This window comes from Equus quagga, chromosome 4 (assembly GCF_021613505.1).
Source record: "Equus quagga isolate Etosha38 chromosome 4, UCLA_HA_Equagga_1.0, whole genome shotgun sequence".
NCBI lineage: Eukaryota > Metazoa > Chordata > Mammalia > Perissodactyla > Equidae > Equus > Equus quagga.
The window spans coordinates 25369276-25394610 of record NC_060270.1 but is presented as its reverse complement, the minus strand read 5'-3'; the positions used below and the strand labels follow the sequence as shown (position 1 = coordinate 25394610).

The window sequence follows — 25335 nt, the reverse complement described above, 5'->3', positions numbered from 1 at the left end:
CGAGCTTCTGAGTCAGTGAGCCGGCTCCCCAGTGACCAGGGAGGCTTCTCTTGATCCCCCCAGGCCTTTTGTCCCCCTAAAGTTAAGTTGCTAATTGATAATGCGGAGGAGGGCACATGTTCAGTACAAGGATGATGAGCTAACCTTTTCCCAGAGTGACTGTGTGACCAGGGCTCCCTCACGTCCCTCTTGAGGTTATCTTTACATCCACACTGACGTTGCTGGGCGTGAACAGTAAAGCCATCCACGTGATTCTTCATCATTTAAGGAAAGGTGGAAGGAAGGAGGGTCATGTGTCTCTTGATGTCATGCTCAAAATTGTACATGTGGCTTGTCCAGACCCAGGAAAGGAACACTGATATGGGTGAAGGGGTGAAACAGAGACTGACATCTTAAGAAGAAGGAAGGAAGAGAAATGCTTTGTAGTGACTAGTGCAGGGAGCTCAGTTAGGTTCTAACCAGTCAGCCATCATCACCCTGGCGGTTGGAGGGTCATGGACCATCCCCACCACAAGCCCCGCAGCGCCCCCAGTGCTTCCTGTGTGCCAGGGGCCCCAGCACCTCTGGGAGATGAAGGGTGGATCCTTCTCCTGGCAATTGTGGGATCCCTGCTGCAGGGCTCACAAGCCTTCACTTCCAGAGGCCAGATCTATTCCAGTACCAGATGGAACATGATTCACAAGTCTCCCCTAACGCCAATGATAGCCGTTGCTCTCATAACTATAGACGAGCATCATTAGGAGCATCGTTGCTGGCTGTTGATATGTTTTTTGTGACCCTGTTCATGGATATATAGGGGCTGTGCTTCTACAGGTGATTTTAGGTACATTAAAATATATAAAAGTAGCAATGAGGAATAGGAGCACCATCGTTAGGGTTTCCCATTTGTTTTCAGGGTTATTCTTTTGGAATTAGACAGTGAGAACTCCAAAGTAACTGGAGTGTGACGGTGCCAGTTATACAGACCACACCAGCGAGCTGTGGTCCCTGCCCCTGGGAGCTGGGAGTCCAAGATGACACTGAAGCTTGTGCATCATTAGGGCCTGGATGAATCAGATAGGGTTCATTGTCACATCATATAGAGAGAGAGCATTGTCCTGCTTAACTCCGATCATTTTTCTAGATGATAGCACAACACGTGGAGGCCCACTTACATTTTGAGATTTTTGGATAAAATGAAATCTGGCAGGAGGGAGGATGGTTGATCAGGGATCTTTTTCCCTTTAACATGTCTTAAGTTGCCATTGATTCAGGTAGAATTTTGTAAGTATCACAACGGCAGTATAATCATCAGTCCTGAACTGGGCGACCTGTGGGCAGCGTTTGGACTTGAACCAGTCATTGCATTCAGGGACTCAATTGTCTAACACTGTCTGTGTACCCATGCTATCCAGTCCCGCCACATCTCTTCTGCCCTCTTGGGAACCCGTTCTATTTTAGTAGTGTGGCCTTTCAGAGCAAGTAAACAGAAATAAGCAAGAATCAAATATTAGCTGGGAGAATTAAATATTTACCTGGAGCTGCCTTTCCATCTCCTGTGTGATTAACTGCTTTATTCCTGGAATGTGTTTTTAGCTAACAGCTGTGCCACTAACCCTTGTCTTCATGACGGGAAGTGCGTTGTGGACCCCGCCAGCCGAGGGTATCAATGCCTGTGCTCACCTTCCTGGCAAGGAGATGACTGCAGTGTAGGTAAGAGAAGAGCAGTCCCCAGTGGTTTATACTACAATGTCACATTGAGATAGGCGGTAAACTCCTTTTTCCTCCAAAATGTAAGGGAGTAAGATTTTTAAATTAATACCTTGCTTGTATGTTGTCTGCAGAATAATATCAGGCAATAACATTGACAGGCCTCCATGATCTGGCTCCATTCCGTGGGCTCCCTACCCTCCTGCCACACTGGACCATCCGCAGCTCCCGGAACAGCCCTGCAGTTTCCTGCTCCTGGCCTTCGCTGTGCTGGTGCCTCAGCCTAGAATCCCCCCACCCACCCCCTCACCCACCCATGTCTGCTTATTAAAGTCCTTCTAGTCTTAGTCCAGATGTGATTTGAAACAGTCCTAATTCTCCTTCCTTCAAAATCTGCTACTTTCTCTGTACTTCCAAATCCTGCCTTGTATTTATAGTTAGATGTATACGTGGCTGCCTCCACCCTCAGTAGACTGCAGCCCTTTGAGGATGAGGGTCCTGTCCTACTCAGCTCTGGGGCCCCACCACACCTGGTGCCTTTTGGCCCTTAGTAAGCACTTACTGTAATGGATTATGGTTTTGCTGTCTGCTACAGATTCAATATGGCCTCGTTTTCTTGCCTCTGCAGATGTGAATGAATGTCTCTTGAACCCCTGCCCACCCCTGGCCACGTGCAACAATACTCAGGGATCCTTCACCTGCAAATGCCCAGTTGGGTACCAGTTGGAAAAAGAAATATGCAATTTGGGTAAGAGACTTAGTCTATCTTGGAATGTTTTCTGCACCGCAATATATTTTGCAAAATAACGTTTATTGTTTTTCTCCCTAATCAAAATCAATATTTGTCCACGTTATAAACTTAAGGAATATAGAAAGAAGTGAAAGATGCTACCTATTATTCCACCACTCAGAGATTTAGCACCTTATTTGCAATCTTTTTTAGTGTGCATTATATTTTTACATAGTGGAAATCACGGTATTTGTATGAACTTTATATCTTCAACATTTCCCATGTTATTAAAAATGTTGTATAGATATCTTAATGACTGCATAAATATGCCATCATTTGTGCTTAACATTATTTGCTTAACCATTCCACCCTGCAGTTAGGAAAAAAAATATACCAAGAGGGTATTCTAACCACATCATAAAAAAAAATAAAACATTTTAGGGAGAGAAAAAAGGAGAATAAAACCCTGATTACCCTACCACATTCACACATTCTTTTCATGTTTAAAAATGATCTTCTTGTTCTTCTCCACAGACAAATATGTTTTTACAAAGCTGCTGCTATAATTGGACTACACAATTTGTAATATTTTGTTCCCTAATTTGACAGATTCGTGAAGCTGGTTGATTTTAGATATAGTCTCCGTTTTACAAATTAAAAAGCAAACAAACAACCCAAATGAAAACTAAGGCCCTGGCAAGGTGCTAAGTGGGCAGGCTTACACAACTGCTTGATGAGAGGCCACAGTTCCCCCTTCACACAGTAACGTGTTAATCGTCAGGGCTTTCTTGCACACAGGGTATAACCCTGTGTTAGCGTGCCAAGTTCAGTACACAGCTTGTTGAAGAAATTATAAGTGAAGAGCATATTGTTATCTAAGCTGGATAAGGAAACTGGTAGGTAAAGTGACTCATCTTTGAATCATCTTAAATCACCCAGTGTGATGCTTCAAACACAAAAGTGCTCAGTAAATATTTTTTGATTGACCAAATGTCTGTGTCTTTTAAAAGTGTTATTTACATGAATTTCTACTGCCCATAGGCTAAGTGGAATCATCAGACCTTTTGAGAAGATTGGTACCCTACTTTTAAATGATAGAATTTTGAAAATTATTTAGAATATAAGGATCATGTCAAAGGATTACTTAAAGAAAGAAAAGTCTAGGAATATAGATATCAGTGAAATAAGAATAAGAATTCCTCTTATTCTAATAGTTTATTTGCTTTGGGGAAACTGTCCCTTTTAGGTACCCTGTAAGAGATAAGCCAGGGGTTTTCAGTTTAAGAATGGGGAAGATGGAAATGATTTTGTTTTGAAACAGTGTGAAAAGTACACTTGCCCAAGAACTCAGATGCCTGGCTTCCAGCTTCAGGGCCACCAACTATGGCACGTGACTCTTGAGCCTCAGTTTCCTCATCTGTGAAATCAGAGCTCTGCTTCCCACTCAGGGCTTTTGTGAAGATCACATTAAATAATGTATTTGATGACAGGTGTTGGCAATGATGTAGAGAAAAAGGAACCCTCGTGCATGGTGGGTGGGAATGTAAATTATGGAAAACAGCCACTATGGAAAACAGTGTGGAGGTTACTCAAAAAATTAAGACTAGACCTACTACATGATCCAGCAATTCCACTTCTGGGTGTTTATCTGAAGGAAACGAAAACACTAATTCAAAATGATATGGGCACCCTTGTGTTCACTGCAGCATTATTTACAATAGCCAAGAGATGGAAACAACCTAAGTGTCTGTTGATGGATGAATGGATAACGAAAATGTGGTGTATATATATTCAATGGAATACTACTCAGCCATAAAAACGAATGAAATCTTGTCATTTGCAACAACATGGATGGATCTACAGGGTATTATGCTAAGTGAAATAAGTCAGAGAAAGACAAATACCGTATGCCTTCACTTATGTGTAGAATCTGAGAAACAAAATGAATGATCAGACAAAACAAAACAGAAACAGGCTCACAGATACAGGAAACAAACTGGTGGTCACCAGAGGGGAGAGGGTGTGGGGAGATGGGTGAAATAGGTGAACAGGATTAAGAGGTACAAACTTCTAGTTATACAATAAATAAGTCAAGAGGATGTAATGTGCAGCATAGGGAGCATAGTCAATAATATTATAATAACTTTGTATGGTGACAGATGGTAACTAGACTTATTGTAGTGATCATTTCATAATGTACATAAATACCAAGTCACTATGATGTACCCCTGAAACTAACAGGATATCGTATGTCAATTAAACTGCAATAAAATAATAATAATAATATGTATTTGAGCAAGCTTTGAAAATGGTAGAGTTCTCCAGATGAGAAGTATCATTTAACATTAGTCTTCAACCTCCTGGACCAGAATTGAAACCAACTAAAATAGTAAACGACTTTGAATATGAAGTAATGATTATGACTCTTTAAAAAAAGTCATTTAGATAACTTATGTAAATCAGCAGTTACATTTGAAGTGAAAAATTGCCTTAAAGGCAGATGATGTAAGTATAGGCATGAAGATGTAACTGTGCCTGGGAGACTGCTGGGGCCCAGAGGACACTGTGTGATGCAGTCTTCATAGTCACACTGAAAGCAGAGGCCACATTTACTGTCATGATTCAGAAGAGATCCGTATACTTAACATTTACCATATGTATATTTCTATACAGAGAGTCTGGGTGTCAACCTAGACTTGTGAGATGAAGATGAAGGAGTCGGGTGAAGGTTCTAGAAGCCTGTGTGTGGAGTGTCCCACAGGCACTGCGGATCAGGAGGAGAGTGCTTCTATTGTGTTAACAATCATCTTTCCCTTTCAAGTCATTTAGCTTCATTGTTCATAAACATCAGAGGAACATGCAAATTAGCACAAACTGAAATGCTTTCATTTGGCCAAGAATGTTTTCAAAGAGCTCCCTGCTGCTCAGAAAGAGTCCTAAGCAGCTGGCTTCACTGAACTGTAGAACAAGCAAAAAGATGTTAAATAAGGATTAAGGGCTTTAGACAGTAAGTATAAGATGTTAAATGTTTTCCCTGGCTCATCTGTGGGCCTTTTTCTTAATTCAGCAGGCAAGCTTTCCGTGAAAGAGCAGCTTCATGGATTTCTGTGTTTTGGGTTATTTTTTTTTTTTCCTGTCCAGAGGGAAAGATAAGAATTTAATATAAAGGAAGATAAGAGCCAGATATGAAGCAGGCCGTACTAATTTTTGGTTGCCTGCCCATTTGTAAGTTCCATTCCCCTCAGGACCAGTCAGCACAAATTGATGTTAACTAGAATTTGATTTTATGTGTGAAATGGGACTGCTTTCTTTCATGTCTGGACCCAACGAGATCTTAAATATGCGTTGTTTTCATTATGTGGCTTATACTCATTGGAGTCTAGCAGCCCCCTGGAGCAGGGTCCCACTACGCATGTTTGGCAGCTTTCTCTGTAGCCCCATGGTTGTCCTAAGAATATCAGATTCCTCAAGGGGCTGCGGGTGTTTGGAGGGAAGGAGAACTTGGAAGATGGGCACACATGACCTTATATGTTAATTTTGGCCCTTGGGAGCTGGATAATCTTGGGAAGTTACCTGACTTCTGGAAGCCTCTTTTGTCAATGATAAAATGGGCATTTCCTCTGAGCAAGAGAACGAGGGGTTGGTGGGGGTGACTCTGATGAGAAGAGGAAAACTAAGCATGCCCTCGAAACTGAGCACTTAGCTTGATACAAGAGCTAGAGACCAAGAGCTTTCCTCTAAAGCTTTATAGGGACCAACGAGCATTTTTTGGCTCCACATCTCCCTCCTCTCCTCATAGGATTATGTTCTTTAGGCCAGCTCTTTTTTCTTCTTTGTCACAGCTTTAGTGAGCATCTATTATGTGGGAGGCCATTAGAGAGATGTCAAGAAGGCTCCTTCTCTCAGCAGTCCTCGCACATACACAAAAGGCTCCTGGGAACCTCTTGCCCAGAGATTTACTCTGTCTGAGGCTTCAGCTCAACTCAGTAGGTGCTCACTTTACTAGAGAGGAGCCCAGAAGAGGGAGAGGTGGTCTCCACCATCAAGGAGAAAGAAACACACGGAGATTGTCCTGTAAGGTGGAATGAAGCTGGATGCCCCAGAGATTTACAAACATAGCCTGGCCTTGCATAGGTTGACCTGTTGTGTGGTCTAACAGGTTATGTTCTCATTTTCAGTTAGAACCTTCGTGACAGATTTTAAATTAAAGAAAACGTTTCTTAATACCACAGTGGAAAAGTATTCAGACCTACGTGAAGCTGAAAAGGAGATCACCAGAACAGTAAGTTTCCTGAAAAGCATCTTCCTTCTAGTCCTTTGTTTTTCTAGAACAGATTTTATTCAGAATTGGAAGCCTCTTGGGGATCAGCTGTGTCTCCTGGGCTGTTCCTTTCTTTTATATTTGGAATGTAAACTTCATGATGTAGTAAAACGCCTCTTGGAAATAGAAGGAAGGTGTTGAGAACTAGCGGTGCCCAATGGAAGCGTTTCTTTGAATGTGTCTTCACGTGCCTCCTTCGTCAGTGCCTTGGCGTTTCTTTTCCATGTGCTGACTCATAGTCAAGACATTGGGATGACACGTACCAACAAGAGCTGTTGGTGACGAGGAAAGACCCACAAAACCCTACTGTCCCATCTGCTGTTGACATGCTGTGTCACTTTCTCCCTGTGATTCAGAACTTGGGCAGAATGATGCCCTTTTTTCTCAAGAGGATGCCAAAGCCGTAACAGTCCGTCCCGTCACCCAGGGTTGAGAATCCACTGCATAGGTTATCGAGGGGCCTTGGATTCTTCCTTCCCTTTTTGCTTACTTTTTGTCAGGAAAAAAAAAAAAAGAAAGAAAAAGAAAAATGGAGAGGAAGGAAGAAGACATGGTAATGAAGCTCAGATAGTAAATTTTGCATCCCAGCTCCTACCTGCGTCTAAGATTTGGTGTTCAGAAAATTGAAATTTGCCCTTAAAATAAATTTTAGAGATTAACTGATTTCTGACTTCAATTTTTTGTTGTTTATGGGTAAGAGTTAGTGTACTAGCCCAAGCCTATAGGATTTTATAGGACTATGGGTTTTATTTGTGTAAAATTTAGATTCCCCTTCCTTTTGTCTATCTACTAAGCATCTAATCTGTGATAGGCACTTTACCAGATGCCTCACTCCTGTTAGAGGTATTGCCAACACCTTTACAGAGGAAAAACTGGGAGGCTCTGGAAGTTAATGACATTACCTGAGTGCACACAGAGCAGGTGCAAATTTAGGGAACACTCCACTAAGCCCATGCTCACTTCTGACACCACCTGCAAATTTGGGGATCCCCAAGACCACCGTCAGTTTTGATAATTCACTAGGAGGGCTCACAGATACCACTGAAAGCTGTTATACTCATGGTTGTCATTTATTACACTAAAAAGATCCAGGTTGCAATCAGCCAAGAGAAGAGATGCATGGGGCAGAGTCCAGGAGATTTCCAAATTCTGTGCTTCCAACTGTCCTCTCCCCATGGAGTCATGGGCAGTGTTAACTCCTCTTGGCAACGATGCGTACAGTATTCATGGAGTATTGCTAACCAGGGAAGCTCACCTGAGCCTTGGTGTCTAGAGCCAACATGCAGACAAAGTCAACTGCCCACATGGCTGAGCTTAGTCTCCGGCCCCTCTGGAGGTCAAGCTGATATCTTGTAACCCAAATTCCCTGGCCATAAATCACTTTGTTAGACTACCTGGAGTGGCCCAGTGCCTCCAGGTAAACAAAGACAGGACATTCCCAAGGCTTAGAGTTTACCTCCCAGGAGCTGAGGGCCAGGCCTCTCTTTGGGCAAGGTTAAGTTCTTTATTGTACGGCAGGGGTTTACATTTCCTAACCCTATACCTGGTATCCTTGTCACTCCATCACAGCTGCCTGGTGGTTGTGCTGTAGGTCAACATTTCCTTCCAAAATAGTATAGGGGCTTAGAACCCATGCAGAGGTGCACTCCTTCCCATTATGCAGTGCTCAGTGACTTTTCTGACTTGTTACTTTTTACCCAGTATCGGCATATAATTTATTAGTGATGTGGCATCCCTACCCCCAAGAAATAATGACGATTGAGGCAGTGACTGGAGAAACCACTCAAGTGACCTTTCCCAACACGCCATCCTGTTCTTAAATGTGCCATTTCTGTTTTTACCTGGGGAAAAAGTTTAAGTAAGAATAATAATAAATCATGGCCTATCAGAATGTAAAGGAATGTCATACAAAGCCAAAGGGTTTGATAGCATCCCGTGTCTGAATCCATCTTGTGAAGGGTGAGATGTGTCTGACACACTGGCTTTGAAGACAGGTGAGTCTGCATTGATCAAGGTATCAAGACCCTCTGCTGCTTGAAAGGAATCCCCAGCCCCTACCGTGGGGGGAGTGGGGAACGGTCCTTCAGGCCCTAGAGGGGTTTTCTGCTCTTTTCGAGGGCACAAGGCAAACACAGGGAGAGTCGCTCTTAATTTGCTCTCAACAAAAGGGCTCTTGACCCATATAATGTAATTTCCCATGGAGAGCCTTTGTCAGGAGTACCTATCTTTGAGTTAGGTCAACTCATTGTAGATGATGAGAGGTCTGTGTAGGGCCTGCCAGATCCAGGGTAGCCGACAGGAACCTAGCCTTTTCAGTGAGGCCGTTCGCTATGCGAAGTCCAAATAAACAGTTGCCTCTGACTTTTTTGAAACCGTGGGTCTTAGAAGAGATCTGCTCCTTTGAAGATGTTTTTGCATCCAAGGGTGCTGTTCTGAACATCATTTCCTGCCAAGATTTTCGCCACTGATTTACTGTGTGCCTCTCTCCCTTTGTACTCATGGAACAACAGAGTAAGAGCAGAAAGGCATTTAAGAAAGGAACAAAAAAAGGACACCACTCCCATGTAAAGCCGCCTGCTGGTAACTTGATGGCTGGAAAATGCCTATTTTATCCTTAAAAAAGGAAATTGGTTCTAGGTCCAAGGCTTTTGTTTAACTCCCAGTTAACGACAAACCTGTTCTTCCTTTCAGTTAAATCTGTGTTTCTCCACATTACCTGGTTATACCCGATCCACAGTTCACGCTTCTAGGTAAGTGACGGAATCACGTTTGTTTGTGAACCAGTCTCTAGAAGGGGGAGGACATTCTAGCACGGCTGATAGCAGCAAAACTGGGCCCTGTTCTGATGGAACCCTGGGGTGATCCAGGCCAAGGTCACTGGACCTTCACGCTCTCCCATGCCCTCACTGGACAATGGAGACACTCATTTCCTAAAGACTCTGGGGCCTACCGGTCATTTTAGGACAATTACAATGTACACACTTTGCCCATAGGGAGTCCAGCGCGGTGGCCATGTCACTACAAACCACCTTCTCCCTGGCCTCCAACGTGACGCTGTTCGACCTGGCTGACAGGATGCAGAAGTGTGTCAACTCCTGCAGGTCCTCCGCGGAGGTCTGTCAGCTCTTGGGATCTCAGAAGAGGCTCTTTAGAGGTAAGACAGAGGCCCTCTAGGAGGACCACCCCCCCCCCCCCATACAGTTAGGCACAGACCTGGGGTAGAAATGTAAGGCATTCGGGGCTCAGGCCCAAGAACTCATCACAGGCAAGCCTATTTCTGAAAGGGATGTTAAGCAAAAGGCCTTCATGTGTATTCATGCGTTGTGCACATGTGTGCACACACACACACAGTCCTGTGCACACAGCCTTGAAGTCACCTGGTCCTTGGCATGCTCCCTCTTCTGTGTCTGCTCTGCAGCACTGGTTCAGGAAGGGGTGTGGGAGCTGACGTAAAGAAGCAGAAGTCACTCTTCTTTCCCTTGAAAGCTTGCTTCTCTCTCTGGGGAGACAGAAATTCACACACAGAATGTCCATGCATGTCCATGACCCCAGACCTTCCTCGTGATATACCATTAAGTAAAAATAAGCATGTGCGGTGTGACCCGTCTTTTTGTTTGTTTGCAAATTATAAATGCATAGAAACAAGACTGGATGAATGGGGCCCAGACTGCTCACCGTGCTGTTCATGATCATTTCCCTTTTCTTGTCCTTGCTTTATCTGTGCTGTCGAAAGCTTCTACAGTGCATCTAGTGTGAAGCAGTTGAAGAAAGAGATTAGAGACAACAAGTTGGGAAGGCAAATTTGGGTCTTGGAGGGGAGGTTTCGCTCCTGGGATGGGAAAACTGCTGGAGTCAAAAGTGCTTCCTTGCCAAGGAGGCTTTTCCCTGCTGCCGTCTCATCAGTGATCAGAAGGGGCTCCGGGTAGCTCCTTTTACTGCACAGCTAGGACTGGTGAAGGCTGTCAGGCTGTGTGAGCCTCCCCATCTGGCGTCCAGATGCTGCACAAGAGATGTTGGTAGCAGGCTTGGTACTCTATCTGCTGGTAGATGCAGGACATTGCGGTAGCTCAGTGCTTTGTGAATGCTGGTCCCCAGAGCTCTCCTCATGGGCCAGACATCACAGAGCCTGGGAGCCCGGAGTTAACCTTTCACTCTGGGATAAATGCGGCAGCTTTGGCCCATTTCAGGGTTTTTTAAAAAGAAAAAAAAAAAGGCGCTAAACTTTCTGGAGTTGAGATTGCTGTCATTCAGCATCGTTGGAGAATTAGCTAAAGAGTTCATGGCCTGGTATATGGTGCTCTAGACTGGGAAGCCAGAGCTCCTTGGTTTTACTTTGTTTCTCTTGCCAGCAATTCAAGGGTCCCAATTTTTCCACCCCAGCAAGTAGGAAGGGGGCCTTTCAATTCACTAAACACTTACGGAGTACATCCTGTGTGGGCAGCATCATGCCAGGCTGCTTTTTTGTCCCCAGTACATGCATTTCATGCCTTGCAAATCCAGTGCCCAGACATCTGGATTTAGAAGAGCCTGCCCGTAGCTCAGAGCCCTGTGCACACTCTGAGCCGCTCAGATGCGGCTTTTGGGAAAGCTCCCATCTTCCTTGCTGAGGTCTCATTCTTTTTTTTTTTAAGACTTTATTTTTTTTTTTATAGCAGTGTTAGGTTCACAGTAAAATTGAGAGGAAGGTGCAGAGATTTTCCATGTACCCCTGTCCCCGCACCTGCTGGTCCCCATTCTTGACCTCTCCTTTCAGAGCACATGAGAGCAAAGCTGGCCGTGCATCGTGGTGAAAACAGGCTCACTGCTCTGCTTTTCCTCCCAGGCTTCTCCAGATTTTGCCAACACACGCAGCTCTGTCTCTCGCTCATGTTTCTGAACGCTAGAGAGGTGGGCCTGCCGGGCAGGAGCTGTCAGCTTCTGACACCTGGGTGTTTCCAACATGTGGGCAGCGCTGGGCGCTGACATTGGAAAGGCGGGTTTTCCCCTTCGATTCACAAAGTATCCACTTCCTCGCCTTGCGGAGAACTGCAGCTCGAGTGTCTCTAGAGGTTTAGAGTCTTTGGAAATCCCCCAGGGAGTGTCTCGGCCTTAGATTGACATAAATTCTCATTGTCTGTTCGGCGGATGTTATGCCCAGGAAAGACCATGGGAATTATGGATGTAGAAAACTCACATCGCCAGGCTTAAAATGAAAATGGGATTATACGTGGTTCCATTTGATGGATTTATGACAGAATGTTCTTTGAGAATTTTTAGGACTGATCCCTGTGTTGGAGAGGCAGGGCCGGCTTTTCTTGCTTCTGCGTGAACCTGCTTCTGTGCAGGGAAGGGTGGCTTCAGCAGGGCAACGCTGGATTAATGGGCAGGATGGGGGGAAAACACGACATTGGCCTTCCAGAAAATATCTAATCAGCCCAGGCAACTCAGGCTGGCTGCTGGACAAGGCTAGTGCTGGCCTGGGCAGCCTTCTGCCCTGGAGTGATTTCTTTACATGAAGGCTTGAGGACTGGCGAAGCCTTCAGAAAGTTCAGACAAGGGATTGTGGAAGTTTAGAACCTCTCTGGTGCCAGCTCCACACTGTTTGCCTGGTGAGATTTTCCATTTTTTATTTTTCTCCCTTAAATACAAACTTTTCACAATAAACAAAGGAAATTCTATCACACACACAAACAGACGTCTGATTTAACACGCCAGCCTCCACTGATAAAGACAGGAAATTCAGCGTTGAGAACTAAAGCTGTGTCCTAAACTTACCTCCCTGGGACCAGGCCGTCCACTGGGTCTCAGTTCTCAGGGCTCAGAAAAGGAGACAGACGTTGGGACCCCTGTGTTGGTGTCCGCACAGGTCACCGGAACCTGCCTGGGCGGGGTGGTCTTGCCATGTTCAGAGCTGGTACCTGGTTTCTGGAACCAGGAAGATTCCAGAATCTTCTGGAAGATTGATGTCTTCCTTAAGGTGGGCAAGGAGATCATGCCTCACTACACAATATTTACACACTGCCCTTATGCGTCTTTCCCTATCTGAACTCGCTCGTGCCTACCAACAACAGTGTGTATCCGGCTTGCCTTGCCTGTAGGTGGCTGTGAGAAAGTTACTGTTCACTATCCAGTTGGTTTCATTTTTTTTTCCTACTGCCTGTGTACCCCATTTACATGTGTCTTTTTTGTCGGGCCTGTCTTAGATGGTAAAATGCACCCTCATTGTGTCCACTGTATACAACCTCAGAGGGGGTCCACTGTATACAACCTCAGAGGGGACCACATCTCCAACAATGAATGCTTTTTCATAATAAAGGAGATGGTTCTTTGTCATTCGTGAAATGAACATGGCCCACGTGTCCAGGGCTGGGCAAAGCCAGGTGGATGTACAGGTAAGAAGCAAGGCCCTGAAGTAAAGGAGGTAACTGGGCTGAAAGATGCCTTCCTCCTCTGCCTGCCTGTCTCCCTTGGTAGTGGCCTGGGGACTGACTGATGGTCCCACCGCCCCTTCAGCACGTGTGTATCAAGCATTGCGTGTGGCCCAGTCTCTGTGCACCGCGCTGGAGACGCAGAGATGAATCAGGCCTGTCAGCACAGTGGGGAGACGGGTGACATAAATACACGGCAGTCCCAGGGAAGCCGGTTATCTTCCACACCTCTCCTTCAAATAAGCCTGTTAGGCAGCAAGCCGCCCTGCCCCAAGAGTGTGCCGTGACCCTTTAGGCTGCACAGACCCAGGGCTGAGAAGCACTTCAGCTTGAGTCTCTCTGCTTCCTGAGAAGACGGGGCGTCACGCTTTGTGGGTTTGTGCAGACTCTCCCACTGCGGTGCCTTCTCATGAAGGTGCAGGAGATGCCACAAGCGTCCGGCGTCGTCTTTGCATGGACGCTGGAGTTGGGCTCAGCACTCTCTTTCTTCTCAGTCCGGTTTCTGCATCCCCGTGGCACGCCGTGTGAACTTCCGGTCAGTTGCCCTGGGCTGACCCGGGCAGGAGTGGCAGAAGGTAGTGCTGCATGCACCTCTGAAAGGAGCGTTGCCCCAGGCAGACCTTTTTGAAAACCGCTCTCAGAGCCTCTTGAAATAGAAAGTCCATACATCTTAAGGTTTGAAGCGGAGGACGTTTTGTTTTGTTTCACTGTCTTGTTTTTCCACTTCAGCGGGCAGCTTGTGCAAGCGGAAGACTCCGGAATGTGACAAAGAGACCTCCATCTGCACTGATTTGGACGGCGTGGCGCTGTGTCAGTGCAAGTCGGGGTACTTTCAGTTCAACAAGATGGATCACTCCTGCCGAGGTACTGGCAGGGTCCCCAGGGTTTCTGTGGTCCGTGCTAGACCAGGGAAGATGCTTTCCTCTGCCCAGGCTCTCTCTCTGCTCTGGGTGTGACTGTTCTAAACTGGGGGCAACTGGTTCTTGTTATTTTGCTCACAGCCGGATTGAATACGTTATCTCCTTGGAATAATAGCGTTATCTCTGACTGGTGCGTGCGGGTCTGGCCAATCAGATGCAAAGGAAAAGAAAAGAGAATGGAATGCCTGTGGCAGCAACGCCTTTTCTTTCTTTTCCACTTAAAGGAAGTTAGAAAAATCACTGTTTTAATTCCCAAAGCTTTATTCTATTGTCTGCTAATCTTTTAAAATGGAAATACAAGCATGGAGTCAGGCCCATACCTTTCAGTGGTGGTAGACAGGGTGCCAAGGAGGCTCAGGAGACCCGAGTCAGAGCCCAACTCTGCCCCACCTGTCATCTTGTGCAAGCTTTGTGAGACCTCAGTTTCCTCTTCTCTGAAATGGGTACAGTGATACTTTAGTGGATATTCTGAGAATTAAAGAAGACAGTGTACATGGAGGTACTTTGTAAACCATCAGTATTTGCTCTTGTATTTTACCCAGGCTGTTGTTGAATTCATGAGTTCCAGTTTTAAAGGTTTCTTGAAGGATTTAAGGGCAGAAACCTAATTCTACTAACCTTTTAGGTGAGGCTTAAATTCAGTTTACTCTGAAATAAAGGCTGCTCAGTGGAGTGGAGTGCAAGAATGCTGCTTTAAAATAACATTAATTCAAGTCCAGAGCACTGTGTGCCCTGACTTATAAAAGGCTGCCAGGATTTGCGATCACCAGAAAAACTGGCAGCATAAAGGCTGTAATGTAGCTCTAAGCATTGCTTCACGTCAGAACGTGTGCAGCACAGTTTTCCTGCTCAGTCAACACCTGCTGGTAACAGATGTACTGGAATCTGAGTAAAGATCGCATACCGGGGCAAGGTGACATGCCACTCATTCTGTCAGGACTTCCCGAGAGAGGATAAAAATACATTTCAGGGCAATGCGCTCCTCCTGAGCTTCAGACCCTCTGACTTAGGTGTGTGCACAGAGGGCTTTGAAGTGTGCACCCTCAGCCCTGCGCGCAGGCCCTGTGAGGGGTTTGGAGGAGGAGGGGCAACTCTGTGTTGGGCAGCGGTCCTGATGCATGACAGCTTCATGGCGTTTCTCACTTCCATGTCAGGCTGCCACTTTGATGCAAAAGGCGATGCTTCCTAATTCCATCTTATCTGGTTGAATACAGAGTCTTCCTTGCCCTTCTTAGAAACTGGGGCATTGAGCCCTGCTTCGTGTGGGAAATTGACCTCTGCTAAAATCCATGTGGGCTGGGGTGCCGTGCAGCCGGGGGGAAGAAAGGCAAAATGGGCAGAAGTGCAGGCGCGTAGGAGCAGTGGCCCCTGCATGCTGTGCCTCTGGGGTTTCTCTCGGCCTTGGGAATGGCCTGCCACCTTTGCTTTTGGTTTGCCCGAGCTGCTTGCCTCCATTCCAAGTCAGCGATTTCATAATTGCGTCACTTACAGACTAGCATTAGCAAGAGCAGACCTGCCAAAAATTTTCCAAATGCAATGACACAGACACCAACAACCTTATGTTTATCAGGTAATGAACCAAGAAGCAGCATAAGGAAACCTTGGTTAGCTTTTGGGCTTGTTGCCGAGGCCCTGAAAAGCCTCCTTTCTGCACTCTCTTTGTGGATTAGATTTTCATCGGTGACCATCAGGCTTCTGATGAATGGATTTGGGAGCTCCTTGGGCCACAGCCTTATTGGCTGGGTTCTGATGGGTTAGCAGTGACATCTTCTGGCCATTGTGCTGGAGCACAGGAGCATTTAAAACAAGTCCCCTTTGGGACACCTCAAATCCAGGATCAGTCCTCTGTATAAATGGAGGATAGAGGTGTGTGGGTGTGTGTTTTCTAAACCTTTGCAATTCTATATTGTTCTCTGTTGTACACACACACACACACACGTACCCTTCTGAGTGTCTCACATGAAATGTCTTTACAATGTCTTTACCAGACTTTCAAAGCGTCGTATAAAATTCAAGAAGGTGTCCTTCTCATAGGTGTGTTAGCTTCCTTCCATCATGCAGGCATCATGATGAACTCCAACTGTCGTTGGCAGGTCTCTTTCACTAGACCACAGACGTCTTGAGAGCAGTACCTGTGTCTAGAATATGCTTAGCACATTGTGGGGTTCGACAAATGTCTGTTGAATGAACAAATGGATAATAGGGCAACAAATATGATAGGACATGATTGGCAGGTCTTGATTAATTTCCCACAAGGGAATGAAAGAGTCTTTAAGATTCCACCACTTGTTTTATTAAAAAGGCCAGAAGACTTGAATTTGTGTTCCGTGTCTGTAGGAGAAGCCCAGTTTGGGCGTATATGCTAGCTGTTGTCACATTGATTTCATCTTCAGTGCTCCCTGGGTGAGAGCCACTGTAGGGTGTGGCAATGAGGAGCTAGATCCTAAGGTGCCCTGGAGTGCCTTGTAATAAGGTTTCCTCTAAGAGCCTCTAGAACAGCACCAGGCTCACACTAGCACTCAATCTTTGATGAACAATGGAACGAGCCCATTTGAAATACAGAAATATCAGTACGCCAGGAGTTAGGCCACTTCCGAAGCTAAGTGAAAACAGCCCAACCCATCAGCTCACAGGCAGGATGACAGATGGACCTCACATCTGGCGAGATGACAGCCACAGGGTGGAAAGCCCCCACCCAGCAGATGAGGGTTGGGTGGGGAGATTTGATGTAAAAACATTTCCAGGAAGAAGTGTTCAGGATAGAACACACTGGTGCGACATCAGCTGGCCTCAGTGCCGAGATGCGTGGGGATGAGTCACTGGGGGTGCCAGCAGTCCCTGGGTAGCTGCCCTGCAGACAGAGCTGTGGGTCATCCGGGGGTGGCATCTCCCGCTCCCGCCACCTGGCCAGCCGTAGCATGAGGGCTGCCAGGGCACGGTGTGTCCCACGCCCGGGGAGGCAAGAATGCTCAGCTTGTTCCTTAGAGAAGGCCCTGTGTGGGTAAGGCCAGCAGAGCACTCAAAGGGCTCAATGATTTCAGAGAGGGGCCTGGTTCCTCCTTTCCTAAATGGGGTATGATTATGCTCCACCTCATTGCAAAAAAGACTTGAAGCACCCAATGAAAATTCCTGTAACAGAAATGAGATTTAATTTAAAAGGTAAATCAGGTTGAAGGAGAAATAAAATGACTACTTTGTTTAGGCTGGAAGGAAAGTGAAAATACAGAGAGATGTACCATAAGGACCTGCGTGTTTGCTAAAGATAAGCCACTCGTTCAAGTTCTGAGCTTCCTGGACACTGAGGCAAGAGAGAAACATGATTTTGAAAATAGGTAGGGATCATAAATAAAGTAGAGTAGTTTAGAAACATCCCCATCTCTCTAGGCCCTGGGGCCTGAGAGAAGTTTCTCTGGGCCGTCCTCATCAAAAGGTTACAGAGTCGTAGTGGAGCAGTGTGGTCCATGACATCCGGCGATAAATACCGTAGGGACTTGCCCACGGCTGCTAATAGTAGCCCTTAGTATAAGAGAGTGTAGCTCAGGAAAAGTGATTCCATGGACCGAAACAGTGCAGCCCAGGTTCACAGCTCTAAGGATCTGCTGTGAGAGAATTAGGGATTATTTAGAACAACGTTTTCCAAACCGTTCTACAAAACTCTAATGATACGTCAGTGGTCTATGACAAAATAGATGCTGGAAACATTTAGCTGTCTAACATTAAAAAACGGAAGAAGGACAGTAAGCACATCTAGTAGTTAATGTTATTCTGCGTTAATGTGTAACAGAGGATGCAGGAAGTCTGAAAGCTCTGCCCACCCAGCCTGCAGGGCGCACACCCTGCTGAGCCATGTGTGCTGCTGGTGTTCACATCTTGCCGTTAGGGTGTGTGCTGTCTGTTCAGGGCTTGCTGCTCTGTGCTGTGTAGCTTTTCTTACCTGTGATTTTTTATGCAGTGCATATCGTACATTAATCATGAATCAGATTTTTATCATTCCTTGCAGCAGTGACTTTGTCTATGAGGCCATTTTTTATTGTCTGCTTTCATCCGAGCATGCATTATGCTTATGGTGTTCTCCCAGCTTATTGTAGTGTTGAAAGTGTTCCCTGATCAAATAAATTCAGGAACTGCTGATCCAGGGGAATGGCGGGGCCATAGCCCTTCACGGAAGCAGCGGCCCATGAGCAGCACCATCAGAGTTCAAAGTTATGTTCTCGGGTGACGGGCCTTTTAGGGCTCATCTAGATATGTCCAGAATCTGCTGCACAGACTATAGGGTGAGCATTCTCTTATGAAAACTGAGGCACCCACTAGGACCATGGCCCACAAGATGTCGCAGCTCCCACTTCCTTGTGGAAGGGGGCTGATGGGGCCAACAGCAGGTTTGAGGTTTGACTTACGTTAAAAAAGGTGAAGCATTTGTCTGTGTGTTTGTGGAAGGATGTTACACAGGGGCCAAGGGAATTTCCAAAAAGAATTGCATTTGTTGCATAATAATTACGACTACAAACATTGATTTGATGGTTACTGTGTGCCAGGTTAGGTCATTTGCATGCCTTATTTTACTTAATCTCCTCTAAGAAACTATAAAGTAGGTATTATTATTATTATTATTGTTATTATTATTATTATCCTTTTTTTAATAGATGGGAAACTGAGAGCCACTAAGAAATTAAGAAAATATTTTTGATAAAATTGAGTTGAGCTGGCAACAGTATTTAGGCCAGGTTATAGATAATGCTAAAGCTATTTGTAGTCCTCTGGTTCTAGAATATTCTTGTGGATTTTAGGGTGGCTGGTGTTTAATAACCGTCAGTTTGGGTCAAGGGAGGTGAATAGACACATTCATGGATTTTCCTTTTCTCTTTCAGCATGTGAAGATGGATACAGGCTTGAAAATGAAACCTGTATGAGGTAGGTTCCATGTTCATTTATTCTGACGAATTTGTTACAAACCTTATTTAGAAGTTCCTTGGGTAAATTGCGTCAGTTATTTCTTTTGATATTTGAAACTAATTCTTGTTCTTTTTCTTTGTTGGCTTGCAGTTGCCCATTCGGCCTTGGTGGTCTCAACTGTGGAAACCGTAAGTGTGCAGAAGTCTCGAGTTCCGCGTGGGCGGGGGCCTGGCACAGCAGCTGGCGCTCAGGGTCTTCCCCTTTCCCTCAGTTCGAATCCGCCGTCTTCACAGCTCCTGGGCTGGGAGGTGTGGAGAAAGCAGAGTCCAGGGGCTTGAGGTCTGCAGGGGAGGTAAACACACTATGGGAGATAAACTCCACAGCCCTGACTGCAGAATGCTGATCTGATAAATCAGGCGGGAGGTGGGAGGCAAAGAGGGAGGGACCACACCCATGGCAAATAGAACCTTCTGAGTTCTTGGAGGGGATGGAACTGGAGGTTTTGGAAGACTGACTGGCAGGCATGAAGGGAGAAGGAATCCAGGCAGAGGGAACAACTTCAGCAAAGGTCTGGAGGCAGCCTGGGTCCCTGGTATTCCAGAGACAGTGCGTCAGTGTGTGTGGCTGAGGATAGAAAGAGAGGAATGCAGAGAGAAGGGGAATCGGTTGTCAGAATCTATGAGGACCAAACCATTGGGAGTTTTGATGGCCAGCCTGAGAGTTTAGACTCTGATCAGCGTCCATGTGGAACTAGCAAGCATCTTGGAGCAGGAAAGCAGAAAATCAGGTTTGGCCGCAGTGAGGAAGATGGACTGGCCAGAAGGGACCACGGGAGGTTAGAGACTCGCAGCAAAGTCCCAGCTGGGGCGCAGGGCTAGAGACAGACCCGGAGTCACCTGCTCCCAGCTGATGTGGACACACCCTGAACTACAGAGGGTAGGATGGTGGTGACGTGCACATGGAATCTAATCCTGTCCTTTGAGAAAACAGTTGTGTTCCATTGAAGACCACTTTCACTGACATTTTCTTATGTTGAATCCCAAGAAATTGAAATCACCCTCAAAATTATTGGAAGAAATTCTGGGATATAGGATGTACTGGGAATAATAACACTCCATACTTTATTTTAGGACAGCTTTGTCTCTCTTTCTACAGATGAACATGCCAACAGTTCCTATTCTCAGTTTACTAGACCAAAATTAGACAAGATTTTATTTGCCATGTGCAAAAGTCCCCAGTTTCTGTTCCCCAGTGGTACACCTTACATTCTATGTCCTCAGTGGTATTTTGTTTGCTCGTAAAGCTTCTCTATTAGCAAGTTTCATTATTGAACTTCCTTTAAGTGTAAATAATAAAATAACATAAAACAAATTCAATCCTGAGTACAAAACTGACATAAAGCTCTCAGTGTACTCAGCATGCAGCCACTCAGGCCAGAGTCTGGAGATCTGGAATTACGGATCCATCTAGGATCACTGTTGACTTTGGTCATCTGATTTGTCCTGACTGCAAAAAAGCAAGAGGTTACAGTAGAGAGCCTAAGAGAAAGACTAGGGAAACACTTCTAGAACCTAATATATTTATAGTCATACTGAATAGAGGGGAGGAACCCACATCATTAACATTTAGTAAAAAAAAATAGCAACCTTGGGGCCGGCCTGGTGGCATAATGGTTAAAGTCGTGCGCTCTACTTCGGCGGCCCAGGTTCACAGGTTTGGGTCCCAGGTGTGGACCTACACACCACTCATCAAGCCATGCTGTGGCAGCATCCCACACACAACATAGAAGAAGATTGGCACAGATGTTAGCTCAGCAACAATCTTCCTCAAGCAAAAAGAGGAGGATTGGCAACAGATGTTAGCTCAGGGCCAATCTTCCTCACCAAAAAAAAAAAAAAAAAAAGCATAACCGGAGGCCACTGAGTGGTGGAATAAACAACTGTATACTCTTTAGTAGTCCTTAAGGATGCCCTGGTGCCATAAAGCCATTTAAGCACAGGTGTTTGTTATGATGGACCAGAGTCATAGATGAACACACCAAATGGTGTTCCCTGTTACTGTTACCCAGTTATATGACCCGGTTTTTACTCACAATGCTTCTCACACCAAATGTGTGGGATTTTTACTCACACCAAGCAACTCTGACACTAACTATCCAGAGTTAGTGTCAGAACCCACAAGTTAAGGGCTCAGCCCCACAGGACGGCCCCTACTTCAGACACCAATCCCAAGTCCAGGCCTCCAGTACTTCTGACCAGCCAGCTATAAATCAGGGGTTCCCCTGACCCCCTCCTCAGCTTCAATCATTTGCTAGAACAGCTCCCAGAACTCAGGAAGGCACTTTTACCTACTATTGTTGGTTTATTATAAAGGACGCATCTCAAGAACAGCCAAATGGAAGTGTTGCATAGGGCAAGGTACTGAGGGGATGCTCGGGGCTTCCATGCCCTTTTGGGCACACCATTGTCCCAGCACCTTTCTGTGTTCATCAACCCAGAATTTCTCTGAACTCCGTCATTTAGGGGTTTTTTGGAGGCTCCATCACGTGGTATTGACTGATTACATCATTGGCCATTGAGGTCCAGGGGTGGGGCTGAAAGTTCCAACCCTCTAATGACGTTTCATTTCTCTGGCAACCAGCCCTCATCCTCCAAGAGTCGCTTCATTAGCATAAACTCAGGGACAATTTAAAGGGGCCCGTTATGAATAACAAAAGATGCTCCCCTCACCCCCATTGCTCAGAAATTCCAAAGGTTTTAGAAGCTCTTATGCCAGGAGCTGGGAACAAAGACCAGACAGATATTTCTTAATATATCACAATATCACAGGTACTCAGTTTAATAAGGTGATAAAGTCATCATACTTTACATTTTTTAAAAGTTAAAAAGTAGTTAAAATTCTTTTTAGGTGTCAGTGCTTAAAAGAGTAGGCTTCAGTTTTTTGGAGGTTTGGCTTCTATAAAACTGTCTGGGTAGCAGGATAGGTGCTCTCCTGAAAATCACTGTTTAGACAAGCCAGTTTCTCAGCTGGCTCAGGGTCATTGTACCTTTGTGTTCAGGAAGGTATCTGTGCTTTAAAGGGGCTGCCTGGGGTACAGAGATGCCTCCGCTCACCTTGTGGTGCGACTCACTCCTCGCTCGTAACCAGAACCGAACCATAGCGCACCGTTAAACCGCTCAGAGAACGGGGTTGCTGCACACAAACTGACCAAAGACAGCCTGGGTCTTTCCCATGTGCAAGAAGGAGGCTGAAGAGTCAGACAAAACATTGAAGATATTTGAGACGTGTTCACCAATGCCGGGATACTAGAACTAAACGGCACAGTCTTTTGGAAGGGAGAGTTTTAGGGCTGACAGTGTTACGGAGCAAGGGCTCGCCACCCAATGTGCCCTGAATCCAACACTGTGTCACACCGGCTTTTGAGGGAAGAAAGGCTTTATTGCAAGGTCGATCTGCACAGAGACAGGAGGTGTGAGCTCTGAGATCTGTCTCCCTGATCCAGGGCTTGGGGCAAAATTTATGGGATGAAGGGCAGGGCAGTCTGAAGTGTGGAGATAGATGACTGGCGGTGAGGAGAAGTGAGGTAATTGATGGTCTGTGCGAGCGTAGTCAAGCTTCATGGCTCTTTATAGGCGCGTGCTCACAAACCGTGATGTTATCATGATCTGAGGGTGGAGTTTTCAGCCCCTCAATGTCAAAAGGGTCACTTATTGGGCGCTTGCGCGGGCCAGTTGATGGGTTGGTGATCTCAACCAGCCTGAAATGGACAAGGGGTCGTTTCTGAGTTCCAGAAAAACCTCTCTTAACTACTCTGTTGATAAGATGGGGTCAGTTGAACTGGTCTTAGAGGGCCTGTGGCTACAACAGTAGCGATTGCACCACAAGCCTGGGAACCTTATCTTAAGACATTCCAAGTATTAAAAACAGAGGCTTAACTAATATCATGGAGGATGGCTTCAGAGTAATTTGAGGGAGCTAGGAAGGTGCAGCAGAGCTGTACCACTTGTGCAAGAAACTTATCTGAATACAATCCCATCAGAAGGCAAGGAGAGAGTGAGTGAGACAGGCGAGGAGTGTGGAGGTCTGGTCGGCTCTGAGGTGAGCAGGGAGCAGGAGGCGAGAGATGCCATATGCAAAGTCCTCCTGGGGCCTCAGCCCTGACAGGCCTCTCACAGGTCGAGCCAGTGCCTCAGACTTACTTTGGTCAAGCATCCCTCTGAATAGGTTTTACCAGAAAGTGCTTCATATTTCTCAGTGAATGGAAGCGTGATCCACAGAGGGAAGATGGATACAGGGGAAACCCTATAAAAGTTGAAGAAAGGGGAGTGAGCTGCAGGGCATTGTTCTCAGTGGCATTTAGTGATTTTTCTTCAGAGATCATGAAATACTATATATGCCTAGATATACTCCTACATCCACCGGCTGTTCTGTGAGTTCCTGTGTCTCCACTTTGTGTTTGTGGAGTCCTGAAAGTAGCCAGGATTTCTCCGTGATCTTTTCCCCCCCATTTTTCCAAGTCACCATCATTATGTCCAGCAGAGGGCAGACTCCTGTCTGGATGGCTAGCTAGCTCCTCGCCACCTTTTGTTGGTGACTTGTTAACAACTCTGTGGCGGTGTGTGAATATCACTTGATGATTTTGACATCTGTGTCAGTTTTAGCGTTGCAAAGTGGTTCATAGTGGCTGATAATAGACACCCCCTGCCGCCTACCCCTTTCTCTGAGGTCTCAGACTGGCCGTGGGTATTGATGAAGAAATGGGAACACCTGAATCTCATCCCCATCTGTGGTAATAATGCCCAGTGAAGTCTGTGGCTTGTCACTCAGAGTTATGTGCCAAATAGCAGGGCCCTGACCACCCACTGCTGTCACTTCTGCTATTTCCACCAAGACAGTAAGTGCCTTCTTGGGGCTGCGGCTCAGGTTGGATGTTTTGTAGGCAAGAAATGCTTGTCTCTATGCAGACTTCTTGGGGCACACACTCTACCCACGCCCGATGAGACGGGAGCCCAGCTTTGTCCAGCTGAGCACATGGTCTTGAGATTTTTCCCTCACTCCTATAATCCTGGGAGCCATCCATCTCCACTGTGTTCTGAGTTTGGATATAACCTATGACCTGCCTTTCTAAAAGTTCCTGTTAGCTTTCTAGTTGTGCCCAGGTTTCACTCCTTACTCCTTACAGAGACTATCCTTCACACTGGAGAGAGCAGGACGAGCCCTTCTCTCAAGTCCTTTAGGCCCTGAGGTAGTGCTGGCCCAGCTGGACTTCCCTATGTACCTGGCAGGCCACCTACATCTGGCAGCTGAGATCTGTACCTGTCTTATCACTGCTCTCCTTTTCATTTCTTTCCATGTAAAATATGACTCTGTTTATACTGCAGACTCCAACAATTCTGTCTTCTTCTCCCACTTGTCCAATAGCCCCAGAATTCTCTTACAGATTTGATATCAGAGATGCCCCCGCCTCCCCCGCCCCCAGCCTTTCTTCAGGCGTACGTTCCTGGGCGTGAATGTCACATTGTAAGATCTCCCATGACATCTTGGTTTGCTTCACCTCTTTTCTCTTTTTATTTACTTTTTATTTTTTTAGTTTTCTTTCTTTCTTTTTTTTTTGAAGAAGAAGATTAGCCCTGAGCTAACATCTGCTGCCAATCCTTCTCTTTTGGCTGAGGAAGACTGGCACTGAGCTAACATCCGTGCCCATCTTCCTCTACTTTATATGTGGGACGCCCGCCACAGCATGGCCTGCCAATCAGTGCCATGTCCACACCCGGGATCTGAACTGGCGAACCCCAGGCCGCCAAAGTGGAACATGAAAACTTAACTGCCGTACCACCAGGCCGGCCCCTCTTTTCTCTTTTTACAGTAAATGCATTTTGTTTTTTCATAGCACAAAACAACCCATACCCGTTAATTTTCCTTTTGTTGACCCAAATTAATTATAAAATAGATATAGCTTAAGGGAAGAAGAAAACTAAACAGTCTCTTCACCCATTAAACATCACTGTTAATACCCTGGTATCCTTGTACCTATGTATCCTCGCTACCAAGTATGATCCATGGACCAGCAGCATCACCTAAGAACTGTTTGCAAGTACAGAGTCTCAGGCCTCTCTACTCCGGACTTACTGAATCAGAATCTGAACTTTAACCAGACCCCTAGATTTGGTTAATATGCAGATTTGTATATGTATTAAAGTTTAGGAAGCGCTATGCCAGAGGTATGTGTGTGTGTATCTTTTCAATAGAAATTGGATCACACAGAATATACTTTTTTGTAACCTGCTTTTAAACCTAGTGAACTGTGCAGTGTTTTCATTTACGTAATTTTATAATGTCACTTTTGATAGTTCTGTGGAGTTCTACCTTGCGGAT

At 45.8% G+C, this 25335-nt stretch overlaps 1 protein-coding gene across 1 annotated transcript in view; it reads left to right on the top strand.

The window, feature by feature from the left end:
* Positions 1-25335, top strand: part of HEG1 (heart development protein with EGF like domains 1) — a gene marked incomplete at its 5' end in the record, with an annotated part of 85416 nt that overhangs the window by 45962 nt on the left and 14119 nt on the right. The window contains 8 exons of the mRNA XM_046658814.1: positions 1576-1692; positions 2318-2437; positions 6598-6701; positions 9432-9490; positions 9734-9894; positions 13877-14011; positions 18936-18978; positions 19111-19148. Coding sequence (XP_046514770.1) covers positions 1576-1692; positions 2318-2437; positions 6598-6701; positions 9432-9490; positions 9734-9894; positions 13877-14011; positions 18936-18978; positions 19111-19148 — 777 coding nt within the window. The remainder of the gene's footprint in view (positions 1-1575; positions 1693-2317; positions 2438-6597; positions 6702-9431; positions 9491-9733; positions 9895-13876; positions 14012-18935; positions 18979-19110; positions 19149-25335) is intronic.